Source organism: Erythrolamprus reginae, chromosome 1 (genome assembly GCF_031021105.1).
Source record: "Erythrolamprus reginae isolate rEryReg1 chromosome 1, rEryReg1.hap1, whole genome shotgun sequence".
NCBI lineage: Eukaryota > Metazoa > Chordata > Lepidosauria > Squamata > Dipsadidae > Erythrolamprus > Erythrolamprus reginae.
The window spans coordinates 341,006,350-341,020,207 of record NC_091950.1 but is presented as its reverse complement, the minus strand read 5'-3'; the positions used below and the strand labels follow the sequence as shown (position 1 = coordinate 341,020,207).

At 35.9% G+C, this 13,858-nt stretch overlaps 1 protein-coding gene and 1 long non-coding RNA gene across 2 annotated transcripts in view; one reads left to right on the top strand and one right to left on the bottom strand.

Moving 5' to 3' along the window:
- The window catches only part of LOC139157374 (uncharacterized), a 37,583-nt gene extending 23,782 nt beyond the window's left edge, over window positions 1-13,801 (top strand). The window contains exon 2 of the long non-coding RNA XR_011557467.1: window positions 7,148-13,801. This is a non-coding gene — a long non-coding RNA (uncharacterized lncRNA). The remainder of the gene's footprint in view (window positions 1-7,147) is intronic.
- The window catches only part of LOC139157370 (cation channel sperm-associated auxiliary subunit epsilon-like), a 144,080-nt gene continuing 136,718 nt past the window's right edge, over window positions 6,497-13,858 (bottom strand). Inside the window, exons 18-19 of the mRNA XM_070734069.1 lie at window positions 8,074-8,127; window positions 6,497-7,293 (exon numbers count right to left, since the gene is read on the bottom strand). Of these exons, the coding sequence (XP_070590170.1) occupies window positions 7,110-7,293; window positions 8,074-8,127 (238 nt within the window). The 3' untranslated portion in view covers window positions 6,497-7,109. The remainder of the gene's footprint in view (window positions 7,294-8,073; window positions 8,128-13,858) is intronic.

Sequence of the window (13,858 nt, the reverse complement as noted above, 5' to 3'; positions counted from 1 at the left end):
GGAGGGACACGGATCCAGTAAGCAGGTGGCGGAACTCACAGCTCCAATGGCCTTGTCCACTTCATCAGGTGTCACCAGATCAAACTCTATCATATACATGATACTAGTAAGCAGTGATGAATTACTACGGGTATGGTCAGGTACGCAGAACCGGTAGAAAAAAAATGAATTTTTTTTCTTTTTTTCCCTTCTAGGCTCTGAGTGTTTTTCCTATCGCGACAAATGAGATTGAATGTGTATAATTTTAGAAGAGCTGTGTGTGTATGTGTGTGTGTGCATACACATAAAGTTTATACAGTATAGTAGATAATATACATCTTTATTAATTATTAATTGTTGTGAGCCGCCCCGAGTCTGCGGAGAGGGGCGGCATATAAATCCAATAAATCTAATCTAATAATCTAATTAGATTTTTATGCCGCCCTTCTCAAAGCGATTCAGGATGGTGTGCCTGTGTGTATTATATGTATCTGTGCCTGTGTGTAATATGTATGTGCACATATGGCATATATACATAGAATTAAATAGTATATTTTGGATGTTCAGTAATTCGCTGGCTGGGGAATTCTGGGAGTTGAAGTCCAGATATCTTCAAGTTGCCAAGGTTGGGAAACACTGAGGTAGAAGATGCTGCAAAATAGTTGCTGCCAATTCTCATTTCTACTAACTGCCTTCTCAATACTTGTTTCTTTCCTGCCTATAATTATCTCAGGAACAGAGATACTTGGAAGAACAAAGTTGCAGTCCCAATTATCAAAATAACTGGTGGGAATTAATGTGCTGCTGCTGCTACTGCTGCTACAAAACAAAAACTCTGTGTGCTTTGACTTTGGACATATTTGGGCTTTGCCCTCTGACAGGTTTGTGACAGGGGTGGATTACTGTTACCAGCTGCTGCTGGTGTGCTACATGTGCAGCTTGGGTTGTCTCGCATGTGCTTGTGTCCCCGACGTGATTTTGCTTCCGTGCATGCACAGGAAGCAAACATGTGCTGAAATCTTGTGGGACATGTGCATAATGTATATACTGCTGTACACTCCTTTACAGCCCTCTCTAAGCAGTTTCACACAGTCAGCATATTGCCCCCACAATTCGGGTCTTCATTTTACATACCTTGGAAGGATGGAATGCTGAGTCAACCTTGAGCAGGTGATGAGATTTGAACTGCTGAGCTACAGATCTACAGTCAGCTTCAGTGGCCTGCAGTACAGCACTCTACCTGCTGCGCCACCCCGGCTAATTCTGCTTCGTTCCACTTATTTTTGTCGCCTGCGTCTACCACCTCTAATTTTCAACTTTTTTCCGAATTGGCCACTATAAATTAACTTCCAAAAATATTCACTGTCTCTTATACCACTTAAATCCCACTATAAATCCCACTGTAATAATTATAAATCCCAATATAATCATCAATCTGTTCTTCATTTTCAATTTCATTTTTCTTGTTACTGTATACCCCAGTGTAATCAATATGTTTTATATCTTCCAGTCTCTTTTCCTCTTTACAGTCTTCTTGTTCTTCGATTTCTTCATTTCTGTTTCCTACTGTTGTTGTTTCCAGATGTTCTTTATAATCCAGCTTTTCTTTCCACCTCCATTTCCCAGAAAATACTTTTTAAAATCTTTAGATATATTTTAAGATCCCAGCCAATTCCTCATAATTACACAGCTCCATACTGTCAAGATCAGTTTTCAAAAAGTTTAAGATAAATCTACAGCTGTTAGCATAAACATGCTTCCAGTCTTTTATAGTATTTTTTAAGGCATCAATTTAAATTATCAATTCCCACTGTGATGAGGCTAGTCTCTTAAGCAGATAGGTCTCTGTATTTTAAATCCACTTAATACTTTGAAAAATATTTTCTTTCAGCTCTTGTTCTTCTGATCACTTTACTTTCACAAAATTTACAAAGTTAAATTTTAAATCTCACATCCATATAGTCTTTTTATGTTTCAATCTAGTCCAGTTCACCAAGTTTGCAAATTTTTTATTTGAATCTGAAATCCATGTAGTCTCTTTATATTGTAGTCCAATCCACTGAAAAATATATCATCAAACACAATAACAAGTTACATACTGTTTTCACGTTCTTTCAGACTCTTAAGTATTTCCTTCTGGTGAAGCACCGTCTCAGCGACTAACATAAAAATGTTTCCATAATTTATTGTGATATTTCTTTTAACCAGAAGAGGGTTTTGTGAGTTTCCAATATCACAAATTGGTTCTTTTTTTGAAGAAGTGTTTCTCTATATTTTGAATCCATTTAGCAATTGTAAGATGTTCTCTTCAACTTCTTATCTTTCCAGTCACTTTAATTTCCACCAGGTCTGTTATAAAAACATCCTCAAAGTTGGGCTTTTAGGCTAGTTCCTTTAAGTCTCTCTATATCTTTTATTTATTTATTTATTTATCTTATTTATTAATTGGATTTGTATGCCGTCCCTCTCCATTTTGAAACTCTTTTGTTCCCCTTTAAATTTTTAGCTTGCCTCCAGAAGTTGTGAATACTCCAACACTGGAAGCTTATAAGATGGTATAAGATTCTTGTATTGAATCAGGCCTTTAGAGTAAAGTTGGTAATTATCTTAACCAATTTCAATACTCCGTCCATGAACCACTGTAGCACAAATCTTATAGTCCCGGTTGTCCCAGCTCAATGTTCCCTCTATTTATTTTTTATTTTTTGGTGTGTGCGGAAAAATATAGTGTCTGAGCGGCACATTTTCATACCTGAGCACCTGAATGTTTTTCATCCAGATGTCATCCAAGACAACAGCGAAATCAGTGTTATTGACTTCGCAAAACCTCCTTTGCAGAACGCATTGAACAGAAAAATTGTCTGGGATTTCAGTTTGGGATTGTTTTTATTTTGGTGTGTACTTTACACATAAATAAATAAATAAATAAATAAATAAATAAATAAATAAATAAATAAATAAATAAATAAATAAATAAATAAATAAATAAATAAATAAATAAAATAATATAATTTTGCTGATAATGAAAAAAAGGGAGACTAGTATAGTCTATTTTGAGTTCTTTTGCTCTCTGCAGCTATCTTATCAGGATTTGAACCTGTGTTTCTGCATTGCAAGGCAACAGCTTTAACTTCTAGACCACAGCATCTCATCTCTTCAGCTTGTTCCAGGGAAGAGCCATGTTTTTTTCTATCGAATCACCCTGGCATATCCAAATATGGGAAAGAACACACAGCTTCCTTTTTGCCTACCGGCCCCTCCAGGGGTTCTTAAAAAATGAAGAGTGTAAAGAAATTTCTAGTGTTTATTTTCTTTCTACAACCAGTATTTTTCTGGTATCCCAAATTAATATGAGAAACTTTTTTTCAATTTTCACCCCCCCCCCCAAATAAGAATTAAGGTGGCACTTGAATTCTTCTGGTGATTGGCCCAAAGTCACCCAGGACGTTTTCATGCCTAAGGCAGGACTAGAACTCATGTCCCCTATGATTGGCTCCAAGTTGCCCATTTGGCTTTTATTTGATAGTGGCATTAAATCATCAGTGATTGAGGCCTTCATCTGGTTTTGATGCAAGGACCCTTCCCAGGCACTCCTTCCCCCCCCAAGACAAAAGCCCCCTTTTACAGCTGCACCTCCCAACCACCCTCACCCTCATTCAAACAGACAGCTGTCACTCAACCCTGCCCTGCTGCCTTGCTCCCAGGTCGGGCAGGGTCAGTGCTGGCAGGCAATCTGTTTGAGCCCTCTCCCCTCCCGCCCACTGCCTTTTCTCCCCCTCCGGGATGTGGGTTGGAAAGGAAAGGAGGGGAGAGGGTGCCTGCCAGGATGGCTTTCCTCTCAGAGGGGAGAGCAGCCGGAGGTCCAGCGGGGGGAAGCCGGTCTTGAGAGGAGCTGAGAGCAGGAGAAGCTCCAGGCAGGCAGGTAGGTGAGGGCTGCGGAGGGGGAAGCCAGTTTTGGGAGCAGTGGAGGAGAGTTTATCTCCATCCAAGGGAGTTGGATGGGGGAGAAATGGCTCCTGGCTCCTCTGTGGAGGGAGGAGAGCCAAAGAGCAGCAGCGGCATAGGGGCAAACCTGGAGGCTGTTGGAAGGGGGGAGAAGGCTGAGATGGAGGGGAGTCTCCTGGGGGGGAAGTCTGGCAGGGAGGCATGTTGGCCAGAACTGTGCAGCACTTGAAAAGTGTTGTACGGAGATTTCTTATCGTCTGCACAGTTGCGCAGGGAACAGTGTCCAGCTTTGTGACTGGAAAAAATGGCCATTGTCCCTGCTGCCATTCTGTAAAGCTTGCTTCAGGCCTAATGGGGAAATTGCAAGTTACTCATGGTCAGTGAAGCGCCCCTCCTTCATTTACCGCTCCTACAAGGTGACTGATCCCCATAGGGTCCCACAACAGTAGTTATCAGCTGGATTTCACAATGCTATTTTGCAGCCGTTCTCGCTGGGATGTCAACCAGAAGTCACATTTCTGTATCCTTATTTGCATGATTTATGGCATATATCATTTTACCATTTTTTATCCGAAGGCATGTGCTGACCTGGTAGACTTAGCTCTAAAGTAGAAGTGTTGAATATTTGTATCTGAAATCTGATTCATTACTTATTTATTAAACAAATTTATATAGCCACCCAACTCACTTATAAGTAACTCCAGGTGGCCTACAACATTTAAAAATCCACTGCATAATAAAAACCTATAAAAATCCCCACCCCACACCACCTGCATGACAGCAACAATACAATCAAATTAACCACTTTATCAACTCCATTTCTACTTGTGGTCCCAGGCCCACTGATGAAACCATGTTTTTAGGGCCTTAAAGCAAAGCAATAGGGTGGAGGTTAATTGTACATCAGAGGGAAGGATGATCCATAGAGAAGGGGTCACCACTGAGAAGGCCTTTTTTGTGATATGATAAAATACTTGTAAGTTCTATCCACTGAACTACTAATAACAATAGCACTTAGACTTATTGTATATACTGCTATGCACTCCTTTACAGCCCTCTCTAAGCAGTTTCACACAGTCAGCATATTGCTCCCAACAATTTGGGGCCTCATTTTCCCGCCTTAGAAGGATTGAAGGCTGAGTCAACATTGAGCCTGGTGAGATTTGAACTTCATAATTTGAGGCAGCTGGCAGTCAGCAGAGGTAGCTTGCAGTGCTGCATTCTAACCACTGCACTACTATGGCTAATGTGCTCTGCAGGTTGTAACCGTTTTCTTTGATACAAAATGTGGAATTTCTCTTTAGTATTTGTGGATTGAGACCAGGTCATATAAGCTATACTCTCTACAGCAGTGGTGAAATATACTGCTCAAAATAAAAATAAAGGGAACACTCAATTAACACATCCTAGATCTGAATGAATGAAATATTCTCATTGAATACTTTGTTCTGTACAAAGTTGAATGTGCACAACAGCATGTGAAATTGATTGTCAATCAGAGTTGCTTCCTAAGGGGACAGTTTGATTTCACATAAGTTTGATTTACTTGGAGTTATATTGTGTTGTTTAAGTGTTCCCTTGATTTTTTTGAGCAGTGTATATTTTTTTTAACTCCCGGTTCTGTGAGTGTGGCTTGGTGGGCATGGCAGGGGAAGGATACTGTAAAATCTCCATTCCCACCCCACTCTAGGGGAAGGATACTGCAAAATCCTATTCCTTTCCAAGTCCTGGGGGAAGGATATTGCAAAATCTCCATTCTCACCTTCCTGGGGAGCTAGTCAGAAGTGGTATTTGCCAGCTCTCCAAACTACTCAAAATTTCCACTACCAGTTCTCTGAACTATTTAAAATTTCCACTACCGCTTCTCCCAAATCTGACAGAACCTACTGGATTTCATCCCTGCGCTATAGTATAATGGTTAAAATGTTAAGAAAAGCACAAAGGGAGCTATGTCCATTGTCAACTGGACAACGCTAGACCAGTCATTTTCTCTCAGCCTATTATTTCCAAGCTTAACTTACATCACAAGCTTGTTATGGGGACTAGAAGGAGGCAATACTATTCTGTGTTATCTTAAATTCACGAAAAACGGTATATATGCCTCATCTAAGTAAATGCCCATTACATGGCACATTGATTTGTAATTTAAATTTTGAATTTCCCAATTGTCAATTCTCTATGGTTTACAGAGATTAACAACTGAAAAAATAATACATTTTCAAGACAGTGAATTATACCATGTTCACCTTCTCTAGGAGGAATAAGCCCTATCCTAGTTCAGAGTCTAGGCAAAGAGCCATGTCTTCTTGAACCTTTTGAAGAACATGGTGTATATAATATTCTAAATAGATATGCTTATTTAAACTGAGCACAGTGATAACTGTACAGACATGTTCATGTTATTTCCTTGGTAGCAGCAGAGAAATAGATTTCATTGCCTTTGTCGGTAAACTTTTTGAATTTCCCAGTCTAGCATATATATGTGGGTTTTCCTCTCCTCCCATTCAAATAGCACATGTTCTGGATGCGATATATTACACAGATATTAAAATACAAAAAGCAATAAATGCTATGGACTTATATTTTATTTAAAATGGTGAAAACATTCAATCAGTCAACTGAATTTATTTTGACCTTTTTATCAATTTTTACATATTGTAAGTAGCAGACAATTTGACATATGTTAAAATGAAGTTAAATATATATTTCATTAAATTGGACTAATCTTTTAAATTGACTTAGAACACTTCCTTTTGACAACACAGAAAAGGTGCATTACCACCTAATAACAATTATTTACTGCATATAGTAATATAACTTTTCCATATTTACTAGTTATCCTTTATGGTAGATAGTTTGCACATTAAATAATGGGAAGGTATATTAAGAAAGGATAGAAAAAGTTCAAAAAGTTAGAAAAACAAACTATGGTTGCCTTGGCCAATCTAAATATTCTCCAAATGCATATCTGACAATCTGGGAATTTAAGTGTAAGTTTTTGAAGGATATTGTGGATGGTGAAATATGATCTATGGCAGGCAAAATATCTCAAAAAATCCACAACAATAATAATAACAAAATATATTTTTAAGATTGTATTAATTCCTAGAAGATGAAAGTTGAATAACATTTTTCTTAAGTTAAACATAGAAATTCACTGAAAATATTTCATCCAATGTGATAAATCATTTTTTCTTTTCCTGATCATATACTTTTTCTGCAGTGGCAACATGCCTAAGTGACATCAGAGGATCAACAAAAGGGAATGCCCGGAATACTTTCACATATCTGAAGTAGCTGTACAGGAGGGCTCCCCAAAATAAAGTCATTAGAAATATGCTCCAACCAACAACATGAATCCAACTTGGTCTGAAAAACAATATAATTTGTACTTTTAAAAAGCTGATTATTAAAATATTAAAGGAGAAAGTAATTTTTCTGTACATTCCTAAAAGTTGTTGTGCAATATCTATATTTCCAAAAAGATAACTTTTGCAACAAGAACAGTTAGATTTTGCTGCACCTGTTGCCAACTAAACCCAGAGAAGAAATTTCAACTTAATTGAAGATGAAATATCAAACATGCTTAATTGCAAGAACTTTTCAACTAACTTCAAAATACAGGTGAAGATTGTCTACCAGATCCTGTCCACCAAGCTTGTATTTTGTATTCTGTATTATATAATTTTTCAACCTACAGCGTATTAATGTAAATTAAACTTACAGCACTTAACATAATACTAATGATTTTTGTTTGTTAAATGGTGATAGTACCACTTGAATGGATCATTCTTAAGAACTATGTAACCTTTTTGCAAGACACCTAGGAAGATATATTCATTAGTCAATGTATCAAAAAGGTTGTTTGAGTTGTTTTATGTTTACATACAAAGAAGTCTTATCAATTTCCTCTCATGTTTTCCACTGAGGCCTCTATAAGCATGCATGTTGAAATTGGTGGGGGTAGGTTCTACCCTAAAAGTTCCAGCTCTTGAATGTAAAGAAAATTTATTGCAGAATCACAGCTTCCCTATATCTGTAGCGGTTCAGTGACAAGAGACCAAAGCTATTTCATTTTCTTCACCACCCCACTGCGAAAGGTATACATTTAATTGGTAATAAAATTAGCTAAAGCCCATAGGCAATTACCTTGGAACGATACCATATGTCTGGACAGCAAAATATGTAGACAAATTACAAAAACTGAAACACAAAAAATAAATGTATTAATATTTTGATCATGTCCCTTTGTTAAATTGTAGTAAAAATAAATAAATATAACGTTTCTAAACAATATATAACCCACATGATAGAGGGTGTTAAGATAAGGCTCTACAAAATTAATATAAGTAAGGAATTAATTCTTGTCAGTTTTGACAGAAATTCACTTTGTATCTTAATATTTGCTAACTCCTGTACTTTCTAAATTGTGACCAATTTTCAGTTCAAATTATGTATCTAAATAGATAGTCTATGACTTACAACAGTTTAGGGAGTATTTGAAGTTACAAAGGAACTGAAAAAAAACACTGGCTGTTTTCCACACTTATATATGTTGCAGTATCATAATGGTTACCTGATCAAAATTCAGAAATTTGGAAACGAATTCACATTTATGATGGTTGCAGTGTCTTGGGATCATGTATGATCACCTTTCACAACTTTCTAACAAGCAAAGTCAATGGGGAAGCTAGATTCAATTAACAACTATTACTAACTTAACAACTTCAGTGACTTACTGAACAATTGTGGCAAGTTTGTAAATTAATAATAATAATAATAATAATAATATAATAATAATAATAATAATAATAATTTATTAGATTTGTATGCCGCCCCTCTCTGAGGACTTGGAGCGGCTCACAACAAAACAATACATAGTATACAAATCCAATGATTAAAAAACAGTTTAAAACCCTTATAAAAAGTAATCATACAGCCCAAACAAACCATACATAAATCATAATAGCTAAGGGGTATATTAATTTCCCCATGCCTGGCGACATAGGTGGGTTTTCAAAAGTTTACAAAAGGCAAGGAGGGTGGGGGCAGTCCTAATCTCCGGGGGGAGTTGGTTCCAGAGGGCTGGGGCCGCCATAGAGAAGGCTCTTCCCCTCTGTCCCGCCAGATGGCATTGTTTGGTCGACAGGACCCGGAGAAGGCCATCTCTGTGGGACCTACTTGGTCGCTGGGATTCGTGCGTCAGAAGGCGGTCCCAGAGGTATTCTGGTCCGATGCCATGTAAGGCTTTAAAAGTCATAACTATAAAGTATAATTCACTTAACTCCTCATTCAACAACAGAAATTTTCGGCTCGATGTGATTGTAAGTCAAGGACTATCTGTATACAAATATGTAGCTATTTCAAAACTACAGTTCATGCAGGGTTTTCTCTGCAAATCTATGCAGAAATTGGACAAAGCGGCCATAATTAAATTCTGATTTAAAAACAAATTTAAATATTTCCCCATACAGGTTGGGTAATTTTGGTAGTTGAAGCCTATATATCTTAAAGTCACAAGAAATACTGCTCTAGATACTTCCCATGCATTACAAAGTATGGTTGGACCATAAATATAGTTAAAACATTAAGTCTTGTAGAATAAAATATAAAATTGTATGCAAAGTATGAGAACAGTTGTCATTATATACCAGGAAGATTATGTCTAAAATGCAGAAAAAATAGAGGGCAGACCAAAAAAGCTCTAAATTTGTTTGATTATGTATATACTATTCACTAATAGATGTTAATAATGTTGAATGTTGCCTAAGATTGATAATGGGCTGGAGGTGGAAGAACAAGTTGAAATCAAATCCAAGCAAGACAAAAGTGCAATTGAAAAATAGGAACTAAATTGCAAGTTCAATTTTCATCTAGAAATTCAGTGAATATCTGCAGTATCTGATATAAATGTGAATAACACAAAATAATGAGTTTTGTTCAACAACCTGAAATTTGGACCCTCTGACCTCTATTTTGCACTGATCAGACTGCACTGAAAATCATTTACTATCTTTGCTGTATTTGATATGTGAATAACACAAAATAATGTGTTTTGTTCATCAAGCTGTATTCAAATCTCAGCAACATGTTTTAGGTAAGGTTACAGGCAGAGCAAGCAAGATGCTGAAGGACTAAGAAGGAATAACCCACAAGAAAAAAATGGAGACATTGGGTATGTTGGAGAAGAAAGACAACTTTCTTCAACTTTAGTGACCACGGGGTGGGGGTGGGGGGTGTCACACCTCTTCAGAGGGAAAAGGTGAAAATAAGGAAAAAATAAATGGCTTAAAATTTGCCTTGCAAAGAATTTTTTTCTTAGTCCCTTACAGACAGGCTCCCTAGTCCCTTACTCACTAGGATATAGAGGAAAGGCTGGTGATACAGGTTTAAATTACAGATTTAAACCTCCATGCACTATATAACTACCCATCCTCTGTTCTTTCAGTGTTAAATTTAAGTGAAATTGTGTAATTCGTCATCACCATTTGAATAGATACAGAGTTATAGATATATAGATTAGATATACAGTACTATAGCGGTACACATAAAATATTGGTATACTCCAGACTATTAAGAGTGTACTAGCTAGTGTACTGGAGTATATACTATGTTCATTCTAGTACTGTGCTTAAGGTAACATGTATGTGGAAATTAGAATTCATAGATAATCTTTTTCTTTAAATTATTTTTTCACTATAGTGACTGAACGTTATTTCAGAATAATTACTTCTGAAATTTCTGTAAATATTTTTAAATGGTGGAAAGTAAACAAATCCCCAGATCTGAGGAAAATAACCATGAGGTTAAAATGATCGTTTGAGGTAAATGCTGGTTTAATAAACATGTGACTGGTTAATGTTAGTATTAATGGTGTGTTTTAATACAGCTATACCTAATTAAATATTCTCCATCCCAAATTGATAAAGGAACATCATTATGAAACCAAAAGGAACAATAGGATTACCTGCAGTTCACAAGAACTGGTAATAACTGAATGGCTGCACAAGGCAAGGTTGGTTAGGAAAACTTTAAATTAAATCCTCTATAATGAAATGAAAACTCTGAAGTAAGAATTTCAGATTAAAAACCCTTGCAGTCACTAGGAGTGTTACTGAGAAGGGGCCACTTAAACTATTATTGGAAAAATTCAAAGAACTCTGGCTCATAGTTTAGAACTTTGTTATCTGTACAGTACAAAAATGTTCAGACTATTGGAGAGGGACGTGGTCAACTGCTGTGGTGACACGGAGTTCCCCGTACTCTTATGGGGAATCCCAAATCCCCGTCGCTTGGGGGTGCTGATTCTTTTTGAATCAGCCCAGATCTTCCCTGAAGGGGAAGTGAAGAAGGGGACTTGGTGGGCAGTCCATTTTGGTATTGGCATACCCCACGGAGATCCTGCCTGGAGCCTCCACTGGCGGTGGTGTGAAGCGGCTTTGGTCACCTTAGGCACAGCAGTTACGCAACAGAAAGAATTGAATTGAAAGTTGGAAGTCATCTGGGAAGAAAAGGACTGCAAGTTTTGTGCTGGAGGAGGATGAGAAAGCGAGCACTTGAAATGTGGTGAACTATTTTGCCAGAGGAAAAAAAATCTTTTTACTAACTTTCTTTTGCATTTGCTTGTTAAAGAGAAGAGAAGAGGGGGGAATCGGCTAATCAACATCGGAAGTGTTCAATTGTTATTGAAATGACTTAGAAAGTTACAGCTAAAACCCAGGTTGATGCATTGTTTCTTTTTTGGACTCACAATTTGGATTTAAAAAGAACTAAAAATGAAAATGAAGCTATTTTTTTCCCTTTTTCTTTTAAAAGAAATATAAAAGGAATTTGGTGTTTAAGTGCCATCTGCTGCTTGAAGACTTGTTCTGTGAGATGTGAACTGAGGTTTGTTTAGTTCTGAACTGTCTGACCAGCTGTGACCTTGGAGGAAGAAACTAGCTGGAGTGTTGACATGCAATAGGTGATAAACAAGAAATGAAAGAAAACATTGTGAATACTGAGTTTGAACTTTGAATGAACTTTGGAAAAAATGATAAAACTACTACATACTACATACTGATTCCCTGCAGAGGAATTGACAGAAGTGATGTGCTAGGGCTAGGCTGTTAAAAAAATTTTTTTAGACAGCTGAAAAAGTTGCTTCTGCAGAGATTAAAGAGATGGAAATGCAGGAGATAAGGGATTTGTATAATGATCTTTGCAGAAGTATTAAAGAACGTAAACTCTCAATAAGGGATTGTGTTGAACCTACAACTTGAATTAGTGGAGGAAGCCGTGAACTTAAAGGAAACTCAGCAATGGTGGCAACAAAATGATTGAACACAGATCTGGAGAAGGAAATGTTACAGAATTTGACCAACAGATGCTGGAAATTGCAGGAATCTATGGAAATGGAAACAATGTTAAGAATGAAATTGGACAGATTTACTATGAATCACATGGACTGTCTAGTCCCAATTAATGATACATTAGAGGAAACTGATGATGGTAAAATAATAAAGAAATTTAAAAATGGTCTGGTTAATGAATGGGCTAATGGTCACATCTTACAGTATGAGTATGTTGATATTAACACTAGCACTAATAAAAAGGTGAAATTGGCAGGTCAATAAAGAAATTAAAACTAAAATGGGAATTAAAAAGCGAGAGAAAAATGGAGGTTTAAGATCTGTAAAGATTGGTTATTCAAAGAGGAGAAGAATAAAGAAGGGAAAGGGAATAAAAAGATACAAAAAATCAAGAAAGAAAGTTATTAATTTTAAACAGAATGTTGTTGATCTTAAACAAGGGGATTAGCAGTTTGAAAAGAGGTGATTAGCTTTGGTTACTTTTTGATAGTAATTTTTTTCCTTTTCTTTAGAAATAGTTTTGAATCTGTCTTTAGTATTAGTAGTGGTGGTGTTAAATTTGGTAAATTTGCAAATTGATTTTTATGAGTATTATAAATGAAATTTATTAAGGAGATATAAAATGATATATTGATAAGCATTAATAATGATCATAAGATATATTGCTGTTTCTTTATCTTTTTTGTTATTGTTCATTTATTATTACATATGATTGCAGAGAAAAATTTTAAGTGTTGATGGATTGAATGTTAATTGGGATTGGAGTAAATATAGAAATTTAAAATTACTGATAAAATGTACTATTAAAAGGAAGATGAGAAAACTTTGATGGTTTAATGATATGGATTAATAAGCATTATTTGGTTGAATGTTAATTAGGTTTTGAGTTAAATTTAAAATTTGGAATTAGTGAATATATATTGCATTACAAAGAGGGAGTTGGAAAACTTTGGAATTTGCTTGTTTCTATTTGTTCTGTTTAGTTTTTAATAATACAGGTCATATAAGGGTTTTTAGTTTTTTTAGAAAGATTTATGAAGACAAGAAAGAGGCTTAGCATTTGAGATGTTAGAGATATTGTTTGCATTAAGTACATGAAATAATATTAATGGTGAAAGATAATTATAATTAAGGGTGAAAGATAATTGGTTTATCTGGATGACAAAATTAAAAACCTGGCGGTGAAAAGAAGTGATTGATACCAAAATCAAATAGAGGAACAAAATTTTTTGAGATTATATATAATTTACTAATACTATATTGCTTTTTATTGTATGGAAAATTGATGGTATATTGCATTGTATGTATTTATCCATGTGGGGAGAGAAAAAATAAAAAAATAGCATAGTTAAGAGAATAGTTTTGTACTGTGAATGACTTTAAATTCCAGAGACTAGATGAAGGCAGTTTAATGGAAGTTAGAGAAAAGGTGGAAAAAGTATAAGCAAATTTGACAACTATTTGATGACAACTTGTAGATACCTTGTAAAAAATGAATTAATAAAATTAAGTAATTTCACATTAAACATTGTGGAAGCATTCTATGTAATATGCATAATAATAACATTCCTTTGAAGTTACAA